At 57.2% G+C, this 23,128-nt stretch overlaps 1 protein-coding gene across 1 annotated transcript; it reads right to left on the bottom strand.

The window, feature by feature from the left end:
* Positions 1 to 8,754: 8,754 nt before the first annotated feature.
* LOC144490832 (splicing factor 3B subunit 2-like) lies at positions 8,755 to 20,728 on the bottom strand. The gene is made up of 4 exons (XM_078208527.1): positions 20,630 to 20,728; positions 15,730 to 15,829; positions 11,563 to 11,748; positions 8,755 to 8,958 (listed from the first exon to the last, which is right to left on the bottom strand). The coding sequence occupies exons 1-4, from the start codon at positions 20,686 to 20,688 to the stop codon at positions 8,887 to 8,889; spliced, it is 417 nt and encodes a 138-aa protein (XP_078064653.1). The 5' UTR covers positions 20,689 to 20,728; the 3' UTR covers positions 8,755 to 8,886.
* Positions 20,729 to 23,128: the final 2,400 nt, after the last annotated feature.

Below are 23,128 nucleotides of genomic sequence, written 5' to 3'. Positions count from 1 at the left end.
CACAGTGCGGCGTTCCCTCAGCACTGACCCCCCCACAGTGCGGCGCTCCCTCAGCACTGACCCTCCCACAGTGCGGCGTTCCCTCAGCACTGACCCTCCCACAGTGCGGCGCTCCCTCAGCACTGACCCTCCCACAGTGCGGCGCTCCCTCAGTAATGACCCTCCCACAGTGCGGCGCTCCCTCAGCACTGACCCTCCCACAGTGCGGCGCTCCCTCAGCACTGACCCTCCCACAGTGCGGCGCTCCCTCAGCACTGACCCTCCCACAGTGCGGCGCTCCCTCAGCACTGACCCTCCCACAGTGCGGCGCTCCCTCAGCACTCCCTCAGCACTGACCCTCCCACAGTGCGGCGCTCCCTCAGCACTGACCCTCCCACAGTGCGGCGCTCCCTCAGCACTGACCCTCCCACAGTGCGGCGCTCCCTCAGCACTGACCCTCCCACAGTGCGGCGCTCCCTCAGCACTGACCCTCCCACAGTGCGGCGCTCCCTCAGCACTGACCCTCCCACAGTGCGGCACTCCCTCAGCACTGACACTCCCACCGTATGGTGCTGTATTCCAGGTGTTGGATTTTGCATAGCCCTCAACCTCCTGGCTTTGAGGTGAGATTGTAACGTCCTGGGCTGGAGCTGAGCTAAGATGGAGGAGGTGGCCATTCAGCCCCTTGACCCTGTCAATGCGGGAGATAGCTGGTGGAGGTTTAAAGCGGCGGCGCTCTGACTAGTACTTTGTTTAACAGGCCTGTATCCCCAGTGCTTAGAGCTGTCAATTAATCTCCTCCAATATCTTCATTTCATTCTTTTCCAGAATCGTTATGATTCCCCCCAGAGCCACAGCCTGACTTTAATTATTCTGAAATATTCTGGAGTCCAACGGGAGTTCGAATCCTGGAGACTTTTCGCCAGCAATTCCATTTATGGAAACTCCCCCAGCAGCCCGAGTGCGTTGGGGAAGATATTCCACTTGGTAATGCATCACAGAAGTCACATCCCCGCCCCCCTGCTCCTGCCAATCTGGCATTGAGTTCACAGGGGGAGCAGCAATCCTCCTCATGTCCCTCTCCCCATTATCTCGGGGACAGGAGTCCACCCCCCCCCTCCCCCCCCTCTTCCCATTCTACCTCAAGCACACCACTGGTGAAACACACCCCAGTGAGAGTCAGTGTGTGTGGAACCCGTACCCCAGTGAGAGTCAGTGTGTGTGGGACCCGTACCCCAGTGAGAGTCAGTGTGTGTGGAACCCGTACCCCAGTGAGAGTCAGTGTGTGTGGGACCCGTACCCCAGTGAGAGTCAGTGTGTGTGGAACCCGTACCCCAGTGAGAGTCAGTGTGTGTGGGACCCGTACCCCAGTGAGAGTCAGTGTGTGTGGGACCCGTACCCCAGTGAGAGTCAGTGTGTGTGGGACCCGTACCCCAGTGAGAGTCAGTGTGTGTGGGACCCGTACCCCAGTGAGAGTCAGTGTGTGTGGGACCCGTACCCCAGTGAGAGTCAGTGTGTGTGGGACCCGTACCCCAGTGAGAGTCAGTGTGTGTGGGACCCGTACCCCAGTGAGAGTCAGTGTGTGGGGGACCCGTACCCCAGTGAGAGTCAGTGTGTGTGGAACCCGTACCCCAGTGAGAGTCAGTGAGTGTGGAACCCGTACCCCAGTGAGAGTCAGTGTGTGTGGAACCCATACCCCAGTGAGAGTCAGTGTGTGTGGAACCCGTACCCCAGTGAGAGTCAGTGTGTGTGGAACCCGTACCCCAGTGAGAGTCAGTGTGTGTAGGACCCGTACCCCAGTGAGAGTCAGTGTGTGTGGGACCCGTACCCCAGTGAGAGTCAGTGTGTGTGGGACCCGTACCCCAGTGAGAGTCAGTGTGTGTGGGACCCGTACCCCAGTGAGAGTCAGTGTGTGTGGGACCCGTACCCCAGTGAGAGTCAGTGTGTGTGGAACCCGTACCCCAGTGAGAGTCAGTGTGTGTGGGATCCATACCCCAGTGAGAGTCAGTGTGTGTGGAACCCGTACCCAGTGAGAGTCAGTGTGTGTGGGACCCGTACCCCAGTGAGAGTCAGTGTGTGTGGGGAACCCGTACCCCAGTGAGAGTCAGTGTGTGTGGGACCCGTACCCCAGTGAGAGTCAGTGTGTGTGGGACCCGTACCCCAGTGAGAGTCAGTGTGTGTGGGGAACCCGTACCCCAGTGAGAGTCAGTGTGTGTGGGACCCGTACCCCAGTGAGAGTCAGTGTGTGTGGGACCCGTACCCCAGTGAGAGTCAGTGTGTGTGGGACCCGTACCCCAGTGAGAGTCAGTGTGTGTGGGACCCGTACCCCAGTGAGAGTCAGTGTGTGAGAGTCAGGGTCTCAGGGAGAAGGGAATTTAGAAGATTTGCTGCTTGTTAAGTGGAATTTGAATGAAGGGCTGCAAATGGTTTCATTGTCAATGTGTCAGGAACAGGATGCAGTGTCGTCTGACTGCAGAACTGATCAAATTCTGATCAGGATCATCCTCACTCACAACTCACTACACAGGCAGCAGAAAATGGCTGGAATTCATCGAAAGGAGGTTCTGAATGGAAACAGAGAGGGGAAGGCAGTGTGAAAGAGACAGAGAGAGAGATAGAGAGAGAGCGAGAGAGAGACAGAGAGAGAGATAGAGAGAGACAGAGACAGAGAGAGAAACAGAGAGAGAGAAACAGAGACAGAGAGACAGAGAGAGACAGAGAGAGAGAGAGACACAGAGACAGAGGGAGAGAGAGAGAGAGCGCGACAGAGATACAGAGAGATAGAGAGAGAGAGAGAGGAAGAGAGAGACAGAGAGATAGAGAGAGAGAGAGAGACAGAGAGCGAGAGAGAGAGATAGAGAGAGACAGAGAGAGAGATAGAGAGAGACAGAGAGACAGAGGGAGAGAGAGACAGGGGGAGAGAGAGACAGAGAGAGACAGAGATAGAGAGAGATAGAGAGAGACAGAGAGAGAGAAAGGGGGAGAGAGAGACAGAGAGAGATAGAGAGAGACAGAGAGATAGAGACAGAGAGGCAGAGACACAATGAGAAAGGCACTGAGAGATAGACAGAGAGAGAGCGAATGATAGAGGCAGATAAATGGAGAGGAATGCCAGTGAGAGAACCAGATATGGATAAGAGGCAGAAAGCTGAGTGATATCACAGATCCCAGGGTAAATACTGAGCCGTTTGTGGAATGATCTCCACTCAACATCATGGGACTGAAATGTGTTTTTCTTGGGGATCGAGTGATTAAATTCTATTTAATGTTGGCTCCATTTCTGCTGCTCCTTCTCTGCCTCCTTCCTGATGTGGGAAATCTCCCGGGAGCTGCCTCCTTCCTGATGTGGGAAATCTCCCGGGAGCTGCCTCCTTCCTGATGTGGGAAATCTCCCGGGAGCTGCCCCCTTCGCTCACTCATTTCCCACCCTGGACCCTCAGAGTTCAGACCCACAGGAGGCAGAGGGTGACTCAGGGGCAGGAGGCCAGGCTGAGAACTGCCCATTCATGTAGGCCGCAAGTGAAGCCTGGGGCTTTCCTGCTGGGTGTATGGAGGTGGGGTGGGGGGGAGTGAGTACCACATCAGGTAGTGATGATCTGGTTCCATCAGCCCTGCAGCTGATGATAATGTAAAGGCAAGGTCATTGAGGACACTCTCCGCTGGGTCTGCCTCCATTGGATTTCCAAGGGTTGGTACATAGAAACATAGAAGATAGGAGCAGGAGGAGGCCATTCGGCCCTTCGAGCCTGCTCCGCCATCCATCACCATCATGGCTGATCATCCAACTCAATAACCTAATCCTGCTTTCTCCCCGTAACCTTTGACCCCGTTCGCCCCAAGTGCTATATGCAGCCGCCTCTTGAATACATTCAATGTTTTGGCATCAACTACTTCCTGTGGGAATGAATTCCACAGGCTCACCGGGTGAGGAAATGTCTCCTCATCTCCGTCCTAAATGGTCTCCCCCGAATCCTCAGACTGTGACCCCTGGTTCTGGACTCCCCCCACCATCGGGAACATCCTCCCTGCATCTACCCTGTCTAGTCCTGTTAGAATTTTATAAGTCTCTGTGAGATCCCCCCTCATTCATCTGAACTCCAGCGAAAACAATCCTAACCTGGTCAATCTCTCCTCATACATCAGTCCCGCCATCCCCGGGAATCAGCCTGGTAAACCTTCGCTGCGCTCCCTCCAGAGCAAGAACATCCTTCCTCAGAAAAGGAGACCAAAACTGCACACAATACTCTCGGTGTGGCCTCACCAAGACCCTGTATAATTGCAACAAACACATCCCTGCTCCTGTACTCAAAACCTCTCGCAATGAAGGCCAACATACCATTTGCCTTCTTTACCGCCTGCTGCACCTGCATGCTTACCTTCAGCGACTGGTGCACAAGGACACCCAGGTCCCGCTGCACACTCCCCTCTCCCCATTTACAGCCAGTCAGGTAGTAATCTGCCGCCTTGTTTTTGCTTCCAAAGTGAATAACCTCACACGTGGTTATGTTTGGTGTGGTATGGCGATGCTTTGGCCATCGGTGTGTGGAGTGTTAACCTCGGATGGTCAGGCTCTATTTAAAATGAATACTCCTTCCCACAGCACCTCCGTCATTGTTACAAAGTAGGAAATAGGCCACAGTGCACAGCACGATCCCACAGAGCGAATCAGTCCCCTGGATTGGGACCTGAACAGAGAACCTCCTGCCTCAGGGGGAAGAGAGGTTTCCCCCCAGTCAGCTGAAAGTTTAACCGTGTGCGCATGTTCTCCCTGAAAATACCCCCTGGGTAGCACAGTGGGTTAGCGCTGCTGCCTCACAGCGCCAGGGACCCGGGTTCGATTCCCGGTTTGGGTCACTGTCTGTGCGGAGTCTGCACGTTGTCCCCGTGTCTGCGTGGGTTTCCTCCCACAGTCCTGTAAGATGTGCTGGTTAGGTGTTGAATTCTCTCTGTGTACCCGAACAGGCGCCAGAGAGGGGATTTTCACAGTAACTTCATTGCAATGTTAATGTAAGCCTTACTTGTGACACTAATATTTAAATCACGTAACCAACCGTCTCGAGAACAGCTTCTTCCCTGCTGCTGTCAGACTTTTGAATGGACCTACCTCGCATTAAGTTGATCTTTCTCTACACCCTAGCTATGACTGTAACACTACATCCTGCACCCTCGCCTTTCCTTCTCTATGAACGGTATGCTTTGTCTGTATAGCGCGCAAGAAACAATACTTTTCACTGTATCCCAATACGTGACAATAATGAATCCCCGTTGGGGGCTCATTTCCAAAGGCCGTTTCATCCATCTCCTGATAACAGTCCACACAGGGAACCTCCGCCTCTCCTCAGACACTCATCGAGCTGCTGATTGGGTCCTGGTTTCAATCCATTCGTCTCAGGTGGGGCTGCGTGGCCGAGGGAGAGTTGGGGGGGCGGGGGGGGGGGAAGAGACGGTTTGCTTTCCCCGCTGCGTAGTGCAGAGTTACCCTATCAGGGACGGCAAGTCACAGAAAATCTCAAGGAACCCCCGACATCCCCCCCCAAAATCAGCCGGGCTGGGAGGAAGAATCAGCCAGGGCCCCTCCCAAACAGCGAGGTGAGAGAGAGGGGTGCAGGCATGTACAGAGAGCTGGCACCTCTACCGAGGATTTGGGGGGGGGGGGCGGAGGTTGTTTCCATTTTTCGTTATTCATTCGTGGCACATCGGTGGAAGAGTCAATTACTAGGGGGGTGGGCACAGGTTTAAGGTGCGAGGGGCAAGGTTTAAAGGAGATGTACGAGGCAGATTTTTTTTTACACAGAGGGTGGTGGGTGCCTGGAACTCGCTGCCGGGGGGAGGTAGTGGAAGCGGATACGATAGTGAGTTTTAAGGAGCGTCTTGACAAATACATGAATAGGATGGGAATAGAGGGATACGGTCCCCGGAAGGGTAGGGGGTTTTAGTTCAGTCGGGCAGCATGGTCGGTGCAGGCTTGGAGGGCCGAAGGGCCTGTTCCTGTGCTGTAATTTTCTTTCTTTGCTGGCTGGGCCCAGCATTTATTGCCCATCCCTAGTTGCCCCTTGGAGGGCAGTTGAGAGTCACCCACATTGCTGTGGCTCTGGAGTCACATGTAGGCCAGACCGGGGTAAGGACGGCAGATTTCCTTCCCTAAAGGGAACCAGATGGGTTTTTCCCGACAATGGGTCATCAGTAGATTCTTAATTCCAGATATTTTTTATTGAATTCAAATTCCACCGTCTGCCGTGGCGGGGATTCGAACCCGGGTCCCCAGAACGTCAGCGGAGTTTCTGGATAATACCACTCGGTCATCGCCTCCCCACTCTCGGACCAGAGGGGGGAGAATCTCAGAGTATTTCTTCTTTCAGAGGGGAGGGAATCTGTGGAATTCTTTCCCGCAGAGGGTGGGTCGTTGAGTCCAGGCTGAGACACAGGAAGGGAATCGAGGGTTATGGGGAGAATGCGGGACAGTGGAGGATCAGATCAGTCATGGTCTCACTGAATGGTGGAGCAGATTCGATGGGCCGAATGGTCCACTACTGCTCCTACATCTTGTAGTTAAAGTGTTGCAGCTTTACGAGGGGAGAGGGGAAATCCTGCATCTCTAACAGGCGGCAGTGCATAAAGTTAAAGTTTATTTATTAGTCACTAGTAAGGCTTACCTTAACACTGCAATGAAGTTGCTGTGAAATTCCCCTAGTCGCCCACACTCCGGCGCCTGTTCAAGGTCAATGCACCCTAACCAGCACATCTTTCAGACTGTGGGAGGAAACCGGAGCATGATGCAGCTGTATAGAACGCTGGTTAGGCCACATTTGGAGTACTGCGTCCAGTTCTGGTCGCCGCACTACCAGAAGGACGTGGAGGCGTTAGAGAGAGTGCAGAGAAGGTTTACCAGGATGTTGCCTGGTATGGAGGGTCTTAGCTATGAGGAGAGATTGGGTAAACTGGGCTTGTTCTCCCTGGAAAGACGGAGAATGAGGGGAGATCTAATAGAGGTGTACAAGATTATGAAGGGGATAGATAGGATGAACAGTGGGAAGCTTTTTCCCAGGTCGGAGGTGACGATCACGAGGGGTCACGGGCTCAAGCTGAGAGGGGCGAAGTATAACTCAGATATTAGAGGGATGTTTTTTACACAGAGGGTGGTGGGGGCCTGGAATGCGCTGCCAAGTAGGGTGGTGGAGGCAGGCACGCTGACATCATTGAAGACTTACCTGGATAGTCACATGAGCAGCCTGGGAATGGAGGGATACAAACGATTGGTCTAGTTGGACCAAGGAGCGGCACAGGCTTGGAGGGCCGAAGGGCCTGTTTCCTGTGCTGTACTGTTCTTTGTTCTTTGTTCACCCGGAGGAAACCCACGCAGACATGGGGAGAACGTGCAGACTCCACACAGACACTGTGCTACCATGCTGCCCCAAGTGGGGTGGCGCGACAGCACAGTGGTTAGCACTGCTGCTTCACAGCGCCAGGGACCCGGGTTCGATTCCCGGCCCGGGTCACTGTCTGTGTGGAGTCTGCACGTTCTCCCCGTGTCTGCGTGGGTTTCCTCCGGGTGCTCCGGTTTCCTCCCACAGTCTGAAAGACGTGCTGGTTAGGGTGGATTGACCCGAACAGGCGCCGGAGTGTGGGCGGCGAGGGGAATTGCACAGTAACTTCATTGCAGTGTTAATGTAAGCCTTATTTGTGACACTTATAAATAAACTTTACTTTTACTTTGGATAAGAAAGAGACAGGACACTCCATTGATAAAAAAATCACAACTTTAATACAACAAGAATGGCGAGGGGGCGAGGGGGAGGAGGTGGGGGAGAGAGGGGGGGGGAGAGAGGGGGGGAAGAGAGAGGGGGGGGGAGAGAGGGGGGGGAGAGAGGGGGGAGAGAGGGGGGGAGGGGAGAGGGGGGGGGGGAGAGAGAGGGGGGGGGAGAGAGGGGGGGGGGAGAGAGGGGGGGGGGGGGAGAGAGGGAGGGGGGGGGAGAGAGGGGGGGAGAGAGGGGGGGGGGAGAGGGGGGGGGAGAGAGGGGAGGGGAGAGAGGGGGGGAGAGAGAGGGGGGGAGAGAGAGAGGGGGAGAGAGGGGGGGGGAGAGAGGGGGGGAGAGAGGGGGGGGAGGGGAGAGGGGGGGGGGGAGAGAGGGGGGGGGGAGAGAGGGGGGGGAGAGAGGGGGGGGGGGAGAGAGGGGGGGGGAGAGAGGGGGGGGAGAGAGGGGGGGGGGAGAGGGGGGGGGAGAGGGGGGGGGGAGAGAGAGGGGGGGGAGAGAGAGGGGGGAGAGAGAGAGGGGGGAGAGAGAGGGGGGGAGAGAGAGGGGGGGAGAGAGAGGGGGGGAGAGAGGGGGGGAGAGAGAGGGGGGAGAGAGAGGGGGGGAGAGAGAGGGGGGGGGAGAGAGGGGGGAGAGAGAGAGGGGGGGGAGAGAGGGGGGGGGAGAGAGGGGGGGGAGAGAGGGGGGGGAGAGAGGGGGGGGAGAGAGGGGGGGGGGGGAGAGAGGGGGGGAGAGAGGGGGGGAGAGAGGGGGGGGAGAGAGGGGGGGGAGAGAGGGGGGAGAGAGGGGGGAGAGAGGGGGGAGAGGGGGGGAGAGAGGGGGGGGGAGAGGGGGGGGGAGAGAGGGGGGAGAGAGGGGGGGAGAGAGGGGGGGGGAGAGAGGGGGAGAGAGAGAGGGGGGAGAGAGAGGGGGGGAGAGAGAGGGGGGGAGAGAGAGGGGGGGGAGAGAGGGGGGGAGAGAGAGGGGGGAGAGAGAGGGGGGAGAGGCGGGGAAGAGGGGGAGGGGGGGGAGAGGGGGGGAGGGGGGGGGAGGAGGGGAGAGGGCGGAGTGTGGGGATGGGGGAGTGGGGGGAGGGGTGGGGGGGAGGGGGGGATGGGGGTGGGGAAAGGGTGGGGGGGGGGGGGCGCTGAGCGAGGGAGTGAAGCTCAGTCTGTGGTTAGAATTTGAACTCCTTGTATTTCTTGGTTCCCCGGCTGCTGTCAGCGGGCTGCGCTTTCCGCTTCTTCTGCTGCAGAGACAAGCAGAACCTGTTAGAAACTACATTTATCTAGCGCCTCGGACAGTCAAATAACACCAACTACACAGGGCCGCAACCAATCCCACATCCACAGAGACACTCCGGACCACACAGGACAAGCTCAGAGGTCGTCATTAAGGTGGGTCTGATCGGAGAGGGAGGTGGGAGGGGGTCTGATCGGAGAGGGAGGTGGGAGGGGGTCTGATCGGAGAGGGAGGGGGTCTGATCGGAGAGGGAGGGGGTCTGATCGGAGAGGGAGGGGGTCTGATCGGAGAGGGAGGTGGGAGGGGTCTGATCGGAGAGGGAGGTGGGAGGGGGTCTGATCGGAGAGGGAGGTGGGAGGGGGTCTGATCGGAGAGGAGGGGGAGGTGGAGGGGGTCTGATCGGAGAGGGAGGTGGGAGGGGGTCTGATCGGAGAGGGAGGTGGGAGGGGGTCTGATCGGAGAGGGAGGTGGGAGGGGTTTAGGGAGGGGGTTCCGGAGGTCAGGGCCCCAGGCAGCTGAGGACACAGCCACCCCGGGTGCAGAGATGCACAGAGTCCCGTCAGCTCGCTGATCAGAGACAGGTGCAGACCAGCCTCAGGCCATTACAGCAGTGCCAGGGATTGGCTCCAATCTCAGTTCCAGTAAGCTAGCTGATGACAGGACAGGTACTGTGAATAAACCTGCTAAAAGCTGCCGCTTAGCCCGGCCTATTTATTCTGGAGCTGTGCCAAGGCTCAGGTATAAGCAGGATTCAGGAGGTCACCTTGCTCTGTCCCATTCCAAATCCACAGCAGTGGGAACTCAGCACAGCTCCAGATTCCAATCGCAAGATACCCACATCTCCAACCTCCAGAGGGGTGGGGGAGACAGAGAACACTCAGTATTAACAGCAACCCCGCCCCCCCCAGCACACACCCACACCTTCCAATACACAGCAAGCAGAGTTAACCCCGTGCTGTACCTGTCCTGGGAGTGTTTGATGGGGGACAGTGTAGAGGGAGCTTTACTCTGTATCTAACCCCGTGCTGTACCTGTCCTGGGAGTGTTTGATGGGGACAGTGTAGAGGGAGCTTTACTCTGTATCTAACCCCGTGCTGTATCTGTCCTGGGAGTGTTTGATGTTGACAGTGTAGAGGGAGCTTTACTCTGTATCTAACCCCGTGCTGTCCCTGTCCTGGGAGTGTTTGATGGGGGACAGTGTAGAGGGAGCTTTACTCTGTATCTAACCCCGTGCTGTACCTGTCCTGGGCGTGTTTGATGGGGACAGTGTAGAGGGAGCTTTACTCTGTATCTAACCCCGTGCTGTACCTGTCCTGGGAGTGTTTGATGGGGGACAGTGTAGAGGGAGCTTTACTCTGTATCTAACCCCGTGCTGTACCTGTCCTGGGAGTGTTTGATGGGGGACAGTGTAGAGGGAGCTTTACTCTGTATCTAACCCCGTGCTGTACCTGTCCTTGGAGTGTTTGATGGGGACAGTGCTGGGGGACAGTGCTGGGGGAGGGGGGGGGGTTGGGGGACAGGGCTGGGGGAGGGGGGGTTGGGGGAGGGGGGGGGGTTGGGGGACAGGGCTGGGGGAGGGGGGGTTGGGGGACAGGGCTGGGGGTTGGGGGACAGGGCTGGGGGAGGGGGGGTTGGGGGACAGGGCTGGGGGAGGGGGACAGGGCTGGGGGAGGGGGACAGGGCTGGGGGAGGGGGACAGGGCTGGGGGAGGGGGACAGGGCTGGGGGAGGGGGACAGGGCTGGGGGAGGGGGACAGGGCTGGGGGAGGGGGACAGGGCTGGGGGAGGGGGACAGGGCTGGGGGAGGGGGACAGGGCTGGGGGAGGGGGACAGGGCTGGGGGAGGGGGACAGGGCTGGGGGAGGGGGACAGGGCTGGGGGAGGGGGACAGGGCTGGGGGAGGGGGACAGGGCTGGGGGAGGGGGACAGGGCTGGGGGAGGGGGACAGGGCTGGGGGAGGGGGACAGGGCTGGGGGAGGGGGACAGGGCTGGGGGAGGGGGACAGGGCTGGGGGAGGGGGACAGGGCTGGGGGAGGGGGACAGGGCTGGGGGAGGGGGACAGGGCTGGGGGAGGGGGACAGGGCTGGGGGAGGGGGACAGGGCTGGGGGAGGGGGACAGGGCTGGGGGAGGGGGACAGGGCTGGGGGAGGGGGACAGGGCTGGGGGAGGGGGACAGGGCTGGGGGAGGGGGACAGGGCTGGGGGAGGGGGACAGGGCTGGGGGAGGGGGACAGGGCTGGGGGAGGGGGACAGGGCTGGGGGAGGGGGACAGGGCTGGGGGAGGGGGACAGGGCTGGGGGAGGGGGACAGGGCTGGGGGAGGGGGACAGGGCTGGGGGAGGGGGACAGGGCTGGGGGAGGGGGACAGGGCTGGGTGAGGGGGACAGGGCTGAGGGAGGGGGACAGGGCTGGGGGAGGGGGACAGGGCTGGGGGAGGGGGTTGGGGGACAGTGCTGGGGGAGAGGGGCAGGGGGACAGTGCTGGGGGAGGGGGTTGGGGGACAGTGCTGGGGGAGGGGGTTGGGGGACAGGGCTGGGGGAGGGGGACAGGGCTGGGGGAGGGCTGTGTCCGGGGAGGGGTCCTGTGTGAGTCTCCAGGCGAGCTGACCATCCTACCTTCTGTTTTGCCGCGTGCTCTGCCACCATGTCACTGAAATCCTCCTTCTCGACCTGCGCCTGCTGCTCCCGCACTCTCTCCTCGTATTTCTGGGTCATGGCCATGGGGTCGAGCTCCAACTCCTCGGGTGCCAGAGCCACCTCGATCCCCTGGGTCTCGGGGGCTGGTCCCTTCCGACTGATCACCTGTTAGACACAGCACACAACACAGTGAGGGAGACACGGAGAGATCCGGCCACAGGCTGTCCAGGGGTTACTGACACCAACATCCTCGGAGGTAAGAACCATAGAATCCCTACAGTGCAGAAAGTGACCATTCGGCCCATCGAGTCTGCACCGACCACAATCCCACCCAGGCCCTAACCCCACCACCCCATGTATTTACCCTGCTACTCCCTCTGATGTGGAGATGCCGGCGTTGGACTGGGGTAAACACAGTAAGAAGTCTCACAACACCAGGTTAAAGTCCAACAGGTTTATTTGGTAGCAAATACCACAAGCTTTCGGGTCGCTGCTCCTTCATCAGGTGAGTGGGAGTTCTGTTCACAAACAGGGCATAGATAGACACAAACTCAATTTACAGAATAATGGTTGGAATGCGAGTCTTTTCAGGTAATCAAGTCTTAAAGGTACAGACAATGTGAGTGGAGAGAGGGTTAAGCACAGGTTAAAGAGATGTGCATTGTCTCCAGACAGGTACACAGTACCTACTCTTGCAACTCGGCCAACGTTGTCTACCTGATACGCTGCAGGAAAGGATGTCCCGAGGCATGGTACATTGGGGAAACCATGCAGACGCTACGACAACGGATGAATGAACACCGCTCGACAATCACCAGGCAAGACTGTTCTCTTCCTGTGGAGGAAACACTTCAGCGGTCACGGGCATTCAGCCTCTGATCTTCGGGTAAGCATTCTCCAAGGCGGCCTTCACGACACACGACAGCGCAGAGTCGCTGAGCAGAAACTGATAGCCAAGTTCCGCACACATGAGGACGGCCTAAACCGGGATATTGGGTTCATGTCACACTATCTGTAACCCCCACGACTTGCCTGGACCTGCAGAATCTCACTAACTGTCCTGTCTGGAGACAATACACATCTCTTTAACCTGTGCTTAACCCTCTCTCCACTCACATTGTCTGTACCTTTAAAACTTGATTACCTGTAAAGACTCGCATTCCAACCATTATTCTGTAAATTGAGTTTGTGTCTTTATATGCCCTGTTTGTGAACAGAACTCCCACTCACCTGATGAAGAAGCAGCGCTCCGAAAGCTAGTGGTTTGTGCTACCAAATAATCCCTCTGACACAAGGGAGAATTTAGCACGGCCAATCCACCTAACCCGCACGTCCTTTGGACTGTGGGAGGAAACCGGAGCACCCGGAGGAAACCCACGCAGACACGGGGAGAACGTGCAGACTCCACACAGACAGTGACCCAAGCCGGGAATCGAACCTGGGTCCCTGGCACTGTGAGGCAGCAGTGCTAACCCACTGTGCCACCCCGGGTCCCTGGCGCTGTGAGGCAGCAGCGCTAACCCACTGTGCCACCGTGCTGCCCTGGGTCCCTGGCGCTGTGAGGCAGCAGTGCTAACCCACTGTGCCACCGTGCCGCCCCGGGTTCCTGGCGCTGTGAGGCAGCAGTGCTAACGCACCGTGTCACCGTGCTGCCCCGGGTCCCTGGCACTGTGAGGCAGCAGTGCTAACCCACTGTGTCACCGTGCTGCCCTGGGTCCCTGGCACTGTGAGGCAGCAGTGCTAACCCACTGTGTCACCGTGCTGCCCCGGGTCCCTGGCGCTGTGAGGCAGCAGTGCTAACCCACTGTGTCACCGTGCTGCCCCGGGTCCCTGGCGCTGTGAGGCAGCAGTGCTAACCCACTGTGCCACCGTGCCGCCCCGGGTTCCTGGCGCTGTGAGGCAGCAGTGCTAACCCACTGTGCCACCCCCTGCCACGGCGCTACCCGGATGGGTGGGAGGAGACCCGCATGGAGCACTCACAGCAGCATGGGGCGGATGGGTAGAATGGCCTGTTTGGGGGGGGGGTGGTGGAGGGGGGGTGAGGGTTTGCTGGGACAGGTCGGAGAGAACTCCCTCCTCGCAGCCAGGGAAGGCACAGACTGGGAAGACTCTGTCCCTCTCACTGGCGCTGGGATGAGCTGGGAGGACAGGATGATTCAGGGTGTGTATCTAGGCTGTGAGGCACTGCTGTGCTGTTTTATACACCGACACTCAGACAAGGGAACAGTGTAGACTTTTCCCACAACAGCAATCACAGCATGGCGACGGACACTGGAGGGATTTAACCAGAAGACAACCTTTAACTCACTAAAAATAGCACTTTGCAAAGTCGCAGCAAAGAGAGCGCCCAGGGCCACAAAGACACAGTAACTCTGCACCGAGGGAACTCTTAACCTGCTCACAACGTGCAGAGTGAAAACACCCACAACTACATCCCACAAGGACCCCCCTCCCTCCCTCCTCCGCAAAGTTTCCTCACCAACACGCACTCCGCTAACCCTGCAGAAAGCCTCGCCTCAAACAAACTCCCCGCCTCTCCAGCTTCCCCCCTCCCCCATGGGGGCAGAGAAATTCCTCCTCATCTCCGCCTGAAACTCTTTGACCTCTACCTGAAGCAGTGTCCTCTGCTTCCAGTCTCTCTCTCAGGGGAAAACAGCCTCCGCATCCAACCTGGCAAATCCCCTCAGAACGGGATCTGTCTCAATAAGATCCCCCCCCCCCTCTCATTCTTCTGAGCTCCAGTGGGGCTACAAGCCCCCAAACCTGCTCAATCCTCCTTTCAGGAGATTATCCTCTCAAACCAGGAAGTCGTCGAGTGAAACTTCCAACACATAATTACATCTTTTTTTCCCCCAAATAAAGAGACTCAAACTGCGCACAGTGTTCCAGATGTGGTCTCGCCCACGCCCCGTACAACTGGAGCAAGACTTCCCGACTTTTACATTCCGTTCCCCTGGCGATAAACAATGTTCCATTTGTCTTCCTAATCACTGGCTGTAGATGCAGGCGAACCTTTCCTGATTCATGTCCCGGGACGCCCAGATCCCTCTGTACCTCAGAGTTCCCCAATCTCTCTCCATCCCAATCAGTCGCTGCTTTGTTATTCTTGCTGCCAGAGTGGGCACATTTCCCCCGCGTTGTACTCCATCTGACAAATTATTGCCACCGCTCACTGAACCTGGCCATGTCTCTTTGCAGACTCCTTACGTCCTCTTCACAACTTACCGTCCTTTCCATCTCCGTGTCATCGGCAAATTTAACAGCCAGACATTGAGTCCCTTCATCCAAGTCCCTGATACAGATTGTAAATAGTTCAGGCCCCAGCACTGATCCCTGTGACACTCCACAAGCTACAGTTTACCATCCCAAATAAAGACCCATTTATCCATACTCTCAGCTTCTTGTTAGCTAACGAATCCTTTATCCACGTTACCCCCTGCACCACGTAATCATGTCTTGTAAATGCCTTTTGGAAATCCAGGAACACCACATCCACAGGTTCCCCTTTATCCACATGGCTTGTAACCTCCAAACAGAAGCCTCTCGATAAATCGGTTCGATACCGTGTCCCTTTCACAAGTCGGATTTTCGAACAATCCTGCCATAACCTCCTGGATAATGGATTCCCGTATTTTCCCTGCTTGCTGTCTCCCTTCCCTCCTGAATAAAGCTGTTTCATTTTCTGTTTTCCAAACCACTGGGAGCCTCCCAGAATCCAGGGAATTTTGGACGATTATAACTGGTGTATCTACCATCCCCACAGCCACCTTTTCCAGACCCGGGGAAGCAGGCCGCCTGGTCCTGGGAGCTTCACAGCCTTTACCTCGAATAGTTTTCCGTGTGCGAGTGTGTACCACGCTGGGCAGCACCACCGAGTTCAGCAGAGACTGGGGGGTGGGGGGGGGGTGGCCAGGCTCCACGCTGTGCCCAATGGGGAGGGGCCAGGCTCCACGCTGTGCCCAATGGGGAGGGGCCAGGCTCCACGCTGTGCCCAATGGGGAGGGGCCAGGCTCCACGCTGTGCCCAATGGGGAGGGGCCAGGCTCCACGCTGTGCCCAATGGGGAGGGGCCAGGCTCCACGCTGTGCCCAGTGGGGAGGGGGCCAGGGTCCATGCTGTACCCAGGGTGGGGGGGGTAAGTACTCACGGCGGACATGTCGTAGATGTGTGTCGACCCCATCATGGCCCCTCCGATGGTCGCCGTCCTCTTCTCTGGCACTGGAATGTACAGCTGGGGCGTGTCACCGCTGTGGGGAAAGGAGCAAGACACCCAATCAGAATGGCGCAGCACTCGAGATGTCCCACCCACTGCAGCCCGGACCCCACCCCCTGCTAACCAAGCCCCACCCCCACTGCCCAGACCCCACCCCCTGCTAAACAAGCCCCACTCCCACTGCCAGGACCCCGCCCCATGAACCAGGCCCCTCCCCCACTGCCAGGATCCCACTGCCAGGATCCCACTGCCAGGATCCCACTCCCTAACTAAGCCCCTCCTCCACTGCTAGGACCCCGCCCCCTGGTAACCAGGCCCCTCCCCACTGCCAGGACCCCATCCACGACGAACCAGGCCCCTCCCCTGCTGCCAGGATCCTGCCCCTAACCAGGCCCCTCCCACACTGCTAGGACCCCGCCCCCTGCCCCGAACCACCCGACCGACCAGCATCAAACAGCTCGGTGCTTCCGACTGCCCCCGCTGTGTCGACAGGACGGAGATTCCCTTCCCGAAGCTGCCCACGATTCCAGGAATCACAGTAATTCCGGAGTGCTGGAATAGCGGAGGGGTAAACGGGATAAACCTTCAGAATCACCTCCTGTGGCCAGTTTCACTCAAACTGCGCGCTGTTGCTCTGTGAACTCAGAAAGCACCTGACTTCAGTCAACAAAATCCAGCCTCCCAGAGTCAGGCAAACAAGTGAGAAACACTCGCTCGGCGCTCAGTACAGCTCTCACAGTGACTCTGTCTGACAGTGTGATAGAGTACAGCTCTCACAGTGACCCTGTCTGACAGTGTGATAGAGTACAGCTCTCACAGTGACCCTGTGTCACAGTGTGATAGAGTACAGCTCTCACAGTGACCCTGTGTCACAGTGTGATAGAGTACAGCTCTCACAGTGACCCTGTGTCACAGTGTGATAGAGTACAGCTCTCACAGTGACCCTGTGTCACAGTGTGATAGAGTACAGCTCTCACAGTGACCCTGTCTGACAGTGTGATAGAGTACAGCTCTCACAGTGACCCTGTCTGACAGTGTGATAGAGTACAGCTCTCACAGTGACCCTGTGTCAGAGTGTGATAGAGTACAGCTCTCACAGTGACCCTGTCTGACAGTGTGATAGAGTACAGCTCTCACAGTGACCCTGTCTGACGGTGTGATAGAGTACAGCTCTCACAGTGACCCTGTCTGACAGTGTGATAGAGTACAGCTCTCACAGTGACCCTGTCTGACAGTGTGATAGAGTACAGCTCTCACAGTGACTCTGTCTCACAGCGTGATAGAGTACAGCTCTCACAGTGACCCTGTCTGACAGTGTGATAGAGTATAGCTCTCACAGTGACCCTGTCTGACAGTGTGATAGAGTACAGCTCTCACAGTGACCCTGTCTGACAGTGTGATAGAGTACAGCTCTCACAGTGACCCTGTCTGACAGTGTGATAGAGTACAGCTCTCACAGTGACCCTGTCTGACAGTGTGATAGAGTACAGCTCTCACAGTGACTCTGTCTGACAGTGTGATAGAGTACAGCTCTCACAGTGACCCTGTCTCACAGTGTGATAGAGTACAGCTCTCACAGTGACCCTGTCTGACAGTGTGATAGAGTACAGCTCTCACAGTGACCCTGTCTGACAGTGTGATAGAGTACAGCTCTCACAGTGACCCTGTCTGACAGTGTGATAGAGTACAGCTCTCACAGTGACCCTGTCTCACAGTGTGATAGAGTACAGCTCTCACAGTGACCCTGTCTGACAGTGTGATAGAGTACAGCTCTCACAGTGACCCTGTCTGACAGTGTGATAGAGTACAGCTCTCACAGTGACCCTGTCTGACAGTGTGATAGAGTACAGCTCTCACAGTGACTCTGTCTGACAGTGTGATAGAGTACAGCTCTCACAGTGACCCTGTCTGACAGTGTGATAGAGTACAGCTCTCACAGTGACCCTGTCTGACAGTGTGATAGAGTACAGCTCTCACAGTGACTCTGTCTGACAGCGTGATAGAGTACAGCTCTCACAGTGACCCTGTGTCACAGTGTGATAGAGTACAGCTCTCACAGTGACCCTGTGTCACAGTGTGATAGAGTACAGCTCTCACAGTGACCCTGTCTGACAGTGTGATAGAGTACAGCTCTCACAGTGACCCTGTCTGACAGTGTGATAGAGTACAGCTCTCACAGTGACCCTGTCTGACAGTGTGATAGAGTACAGCTCTCACAGTGACCCTGTCTGACAGTGTGATAGAGTACAGCTCTCACAGTGACCCTGTCTGACAGTGTGATAGAGTACAGCTCTCACAGTGACTCTGTCTCACAGTGTGATAGAGTACAGCTCTCACAGTGACCCTGTGTCACAGTGTGATAAGAGTACAGCTCTCACAGTGACTCTGTCTCACAGTGTGATAGAGTACAGCTCTCACAGTGACCCTGTCTGACAGTGTGATAGAGTACAGCTCTCACAGTGACCCTGTCTGACAGTGTGATAGAGTACAGCTCTCACAGTGACTCTGTGTCACAGTGTGATAGAGTACAGCTCTCACAGTGACCCTGTCTGACAGTGTGATAGAGTACAGCTCTCACAGTGACCCTGTCTGACAGTGTGATAGAGTACAGCTCTCACAGTGACCCTGTCTGACAGTGTGATAGAGTACAGCTCTCACAGTGACCCTGTCTGACAGTGTGATAGAGTACAGCTCTCACAGTGACTCTGTCTCACAGTGTGATAGAGTACAGCTCTCACAGTGACCCTGTCTGACAGTGTGATAGAGTACAGCTCTCACAGTGACCCTGTCTGACAGTGTGATAGAGTACAGCTCTCACAGTGACCCTGTCTGACGGTGTGATAGAGTACAGCTCTCACAGTGACTCTGTCTGACAGTGTGATAGAGTACAGCTCTCACAGTGACCCTGTCTGACGGTGTGATAGAGTACAGCTCTCACAGTGACTCTGTCTGACAGTGTGATAGAGTACAGCTCTCACAGTGACTCTGTCTGACAGTGTGATAGAGTACAGCTCTCACAGTGACCCTGTCTGACGGTGTGATAGAGTACAGCTCTCACAGTGACCCTGTCTGACAGTGTGATAGAGTACAGCTCTCACAGTGACTCTGTCTGACGGTGTGATAGAGTACAGCTCTCACAGTGACCCTGTCTGACAGTGTGATAGAGTACAGCTCTCACAGTGACTCTGTCTGACAGTGTGATAGAGTACAGCTCTCACAGTGACTCTGTCTGACAGTGTGATAGAGTACAGCTCTCACAGTGACCCTGTCTGACAGTGTGATAGAGTACAGCTCTCACAGTGACTCTGTCTGACGGTGTGATAGAGTACAGCTCTCACAGTGACTCTGTCTGACGGTGTGATAGAGTACAGCTCTCACAGTGACTCTGTCTGACAGTGTGATAGAGTACAGCTCTCACAGTGACTCTGTCTGACAGTGTGATAGAATACAGCTCTCACAGTGACCCTGTCTCACAGTGTGATAGAGTACAGCTCTCACAGTGACCCTGTCTGACAGTGTGATAGAGTACAGCTCTCACAGTGACTCTGTCTGACAGTGTGATAGAGTACAGCTCTCACAGTGACCCTGTCTGACAGTGTGATAGAGTACAGCTCTCACAGTGACCCTGTGTCACAGTGTGATAGAGTACAGCTCTCACAGTGACTCTGTCTGACGGTGTGATAGAGTACAGCTCTCACAGTGACTCTGTCTGACAGTGTGATAGAGTACAGCTCTCACAGTGACTCTGTCTGACAGTGTGATAGAGTACAGCTCTCACAGTGACTCTGTCTGACGGTGTGATAGAGTACAGCTCTCACAGTGACCCTGTCTGACAGTGTGATAGAGTACAGCTCTCACAGTGACTCTGTCTGACAGTGTGATAGAGTACAGCTCTCACAGTGACCCTGTCTGACAGTGTGATAGAGTACAGCTCTCACAGTGACCCTGTCTGACAGTGTGATAGAGTACAGCTCTCACAGTGACCCTGTCTGACAGTGTGATAGAGTACAGCTCTCACAGTGACTCTGTCTGACAGTGTGATAGAGTACAGCTCTCACAGTGACCCTGTCTGACAGTGTGATAGAGTACAGCTCTCACAGTGACCCTGTCTGACAGTGTGATAGAGTACAGCTCTCACAGTGACCCTGTCTGACAGTGTGATAGAATACAGCTCTCACAGTGACCCTGTCTCACAGTGTGATAGAGTACAGCTCTCACAGTGACCCTGTCTGACAGTGTGATAGAGTACAGCTCTCACAGTGACTCTGTCTGACAGTGTGATAGAGTACAGCTCTCACAGTGACCCTGTCTGACGGTGTGATAGAGTACAGCTCTCACAGTGACTCTGTCTGACAGTGTGATAGAGTACAGCTCTCACAGTGACCCTGTCTCACAGTGTGATAGAGTACAGCTCTCACAGTGACCCTGTCTGACAGTGTGATAGAGTACAGCTCTCACAGTGACTCTGTCTGACAGTGTGATAGAGTACAGCTCTCACAGTGACTCTGTCTGACAGTGTGATAGAGTACAGCTCTCACAGTGACTCTGTCTGACAGTGTGATAGAGTACAGCTCTCACAGTGACCCTGTCTCACAGTGTGATAGAGTACAGCTCTCACAGTGACCCTGTCTGACAGTGTGATAGAGTACAGCTCTCACAGTGACCCTGTCTGACAGGGTGATAGAGTACAGCTCTCACAGTGACTGTGATGGATTTTGAGGCCAGTCATCGGTCCTCCCTCAGTCCCAGCAGCCTCCCCACTCCCCCGAACCCCCCTGGCCTCAGGGCACGGCTCCTGCCCCCCCGTGTCCCACTCTCAGGGCACAGAACTTACCCATCCATGGCCTCCTCAATCTTCTTCTTCCTGAGTTCGATCAGTTCAGGCGTCTCCATTCCTGCCGGAACAGAGGAGAATCCACCGGGAGTGATGAGCCCACTGCAGACAGAGAGAGAGAGAGAGTTAGAGTGGCAGGCAGAGCGAGAGGCAGGCAGAGCGAGAGGCAGGCAGAGCGAGAGAGACAGGCAGAGCGAGAGAGACAGGCAGAGCGAGAGAGACAGGCAGAGCGAGAGAGACAGGCAGAGCGAGAGAGACAGGCAGAGCGAGAGAGACAGGCAGAGCGAGAGAGACAGGCAGAGCGAGAGAGACAGGCAGAGCGAGAGAGACAGGCAGAGCGAGAGAGACAGGCAGAGCGAGAGAGACAGGCAGAGCGAGAGAGACAGGCAGAGCGAGAGAGACAGGCAGAGCGAGAGAGACAGGCAGAGCGAGAGAGACAGGCAGAGCGAGAGAGACAGGCAGAGCGAGGGAGACAGGCAGAGCGAGGGAGACAGGCAGAGCGAGGGAGACAGGCAGAGCGAGGGAGACAGGCAGAGCGAGGGAGACAGGCAGAGCGAGGGAGACAGGCAGAGCGAGGGAGACAGGCAGAGCGAGGGAGACAGGCAGAGCGAGGGAGACAGGCAGAGCGAGGGAGACAGGCAGAGCGAGGGAGACAGGCAGAGCGAGGGAGACAGGCAGAGCGAGGGAGACAGGCAGAGCGAGGGAGACAGGCAGAGCGAGGGAGACAGGCAGAGCGAGGGAGACAGGCAGAGCGAGGGAGACAGGCAGAGCGAGGGAGACAGGCAGAGCGAGGGAGACAGGCAGAGCGAGGGAGACAGGCAGAGCGAGGGAGACAGGCAGAGCGAGGGAGACAGGCAGAGCGAGGGAGACAGGCAGAGCGAGGGAGACAGGCAGAGCGAGGGAGACAGGCAGAGCGAGGGAGACAGGCAGAGCGAGGGAGACAGGCAGAGCGAGGGAGACAGGCAGAGCGAGGGAGACAGGCAGAGCGAGGGAGACAGGCAGAGCGAGGGAGACAGGCAGAGCGAGGGAGACAGGCAGAGCGAGGGAGACAGGCAGAGCGAGGGAGACAGGCAGAGCGAGGGAGACAGGCAGAGCGAGGGAGACAGGCAGAGCGAGGGAGACAGGCAGAGCGAGGGAGACAGGCAGAGCGAGGGAGACAGGCAGAGCGAGGGAGACAGGCAGAGCGAGGGAGACAGGCAGAGCGAGGGAGACAGGCAGAGCGAGGGAGACAGGCAGAGCGAGGGAGACAGGCAGAGCGAGGGAGACAGGCAGAGCGAGGGAGACAGGCAGAGCGAGGGAGACAGGCAGAGCGAGGGAGACAGGCAGAGCGAGGGAGACAGGCAGAGCGAGGGAGACAGGCAGAGCGAGGGAGACAGGCAGAGCGAGGGAGACAGGCAGAGCGAGGGAGACAGGCAGAGCGAGGGAGACAGGCAGAGCGAGGGAGACAGGCAGAGCGAGGGAGACAGGCAGAGCGAGGGAGACAGGCAGAGCGAGGGAGACAGGCAGAGCGAGGGAGACAGGCAGAGCGAGGGAGACAGGCAGAGCGAGGGAGACAGGCAGAGCGAGGGAGACAGGCAGAGCGAGGGAGACAGGCAGAGCGAGGGAGACAGGCAGAGCGAGGGAGACAGGCAGAGCGAGGGAGACAGGCAGAGCGAGGGAGACAGGCAGAGCGAGGGAGACAGGCAGAGCGAGGGAGACAGGCAGAGCGAGGGAGACAGGCAGAGCGAGGGAGACAGGCAGAGCGAGAGAGACAGGCAGAGCGAGAGAGACAGGCAGAGCGAGAGAGACAGGCAGAGCGAGAGAGACAGGCAGAGCGAGAGAGACAGGCAGAGCGAGAGAGACAGGCAGAGCGAGAGAGACAGGCAGAGCGAGAGAGACAGGCAGAGCGAGAGAGACAGGCAGAGCGAGAGAGACAGGCAGAGCGAGAGAGACAGGCAGAGCGAGAGAGACAGGCAGAGCGAGAGAGACAGGCAGAGCGAGAGAGACAGGCAGAGCGAGAGAGACAGGCAGAGCGAGAGAGACAGGCAGAGCGAGAGAGACAGGCAGAGCGAGAGAGACAGGCAGAGCGAGAGAGACAGGCAGAGCGAGAGAGACAGGCAGAGCGAGAGAGACAGGCAGAGCGAGAGAGACAGGCAGAGCGAGAGAGACAGGCAGAGGAGAGAGACAGGCAGAGCGAGAGAGACAGGCAGAGCGAGAGAGACAGGCAGAGCGAGAGAGACAGGCAGAGCGAGAGAGACAGGCAGAGCGAGAGAGACAGGCAGAGCGAGAGAGACAGGCAGAGCGAGAGAGACAGGCAGAGCGAGAGAGACAGGCAGAGCGAGAGAGACAGGCAGAGCGAGAGAGACAGGCAGAGCGAGAGAGACAGGCAGAGCGAGAGAGACAGGCAGAGCGAGAGAGACAGGCAGAGCGAGAGAGAACAGGCAGAGCAGAGCGAGAGAGACAGGCAGAGCGAGAGAGACAGGCAGAGCGAGAGAGACAGGCAGAGCGAGAGAGACAGGC

This window comes from Mustelus asterias, unplaced genomic scaffold (genome assembly GCF_964213995.1).
Source record: "Mustelus asterias unplaced genomic scaffold, sMusAst1.hap1.1 HAP1_SCAFFOLD_3880, whole genome shotgun sequence".
Lineage (NCBI taxonomy): Eukaryota > Metazoa > Chordata > Chondrichthyes > Carcharhiniformes > Triakidae > Mustelus > Mustelus asterias.
This window is presented reverse-complemented; position numbering and strand designations above follow the sequence as displayed.

Bases quoted from the DNA above. Each gene is read 5' to 3' on its own strand.
- LOC144490832 (XM_078208527.1), bottom strand. From the start codon at position 20,688: ATGGAGACGCCTGAACTGATCGAACTCAGGAAGAAGAAGATTGAGGAG. The intron at 11,749-15,729 runs GTGAGTACTTAC...TGTGTCTAACAG, and splicing joins ACATCTACGACATGTCCGCC to GTGATCAGTCGGAAGGGACC. The intron at 8,959-11,562 runs GTAGGATGGTCA...TTGTCTCTGCAG, and splicing joins AGCACGCGGCAAAACAGAAG to CAGAAGAAGCGGAAAGCGCA.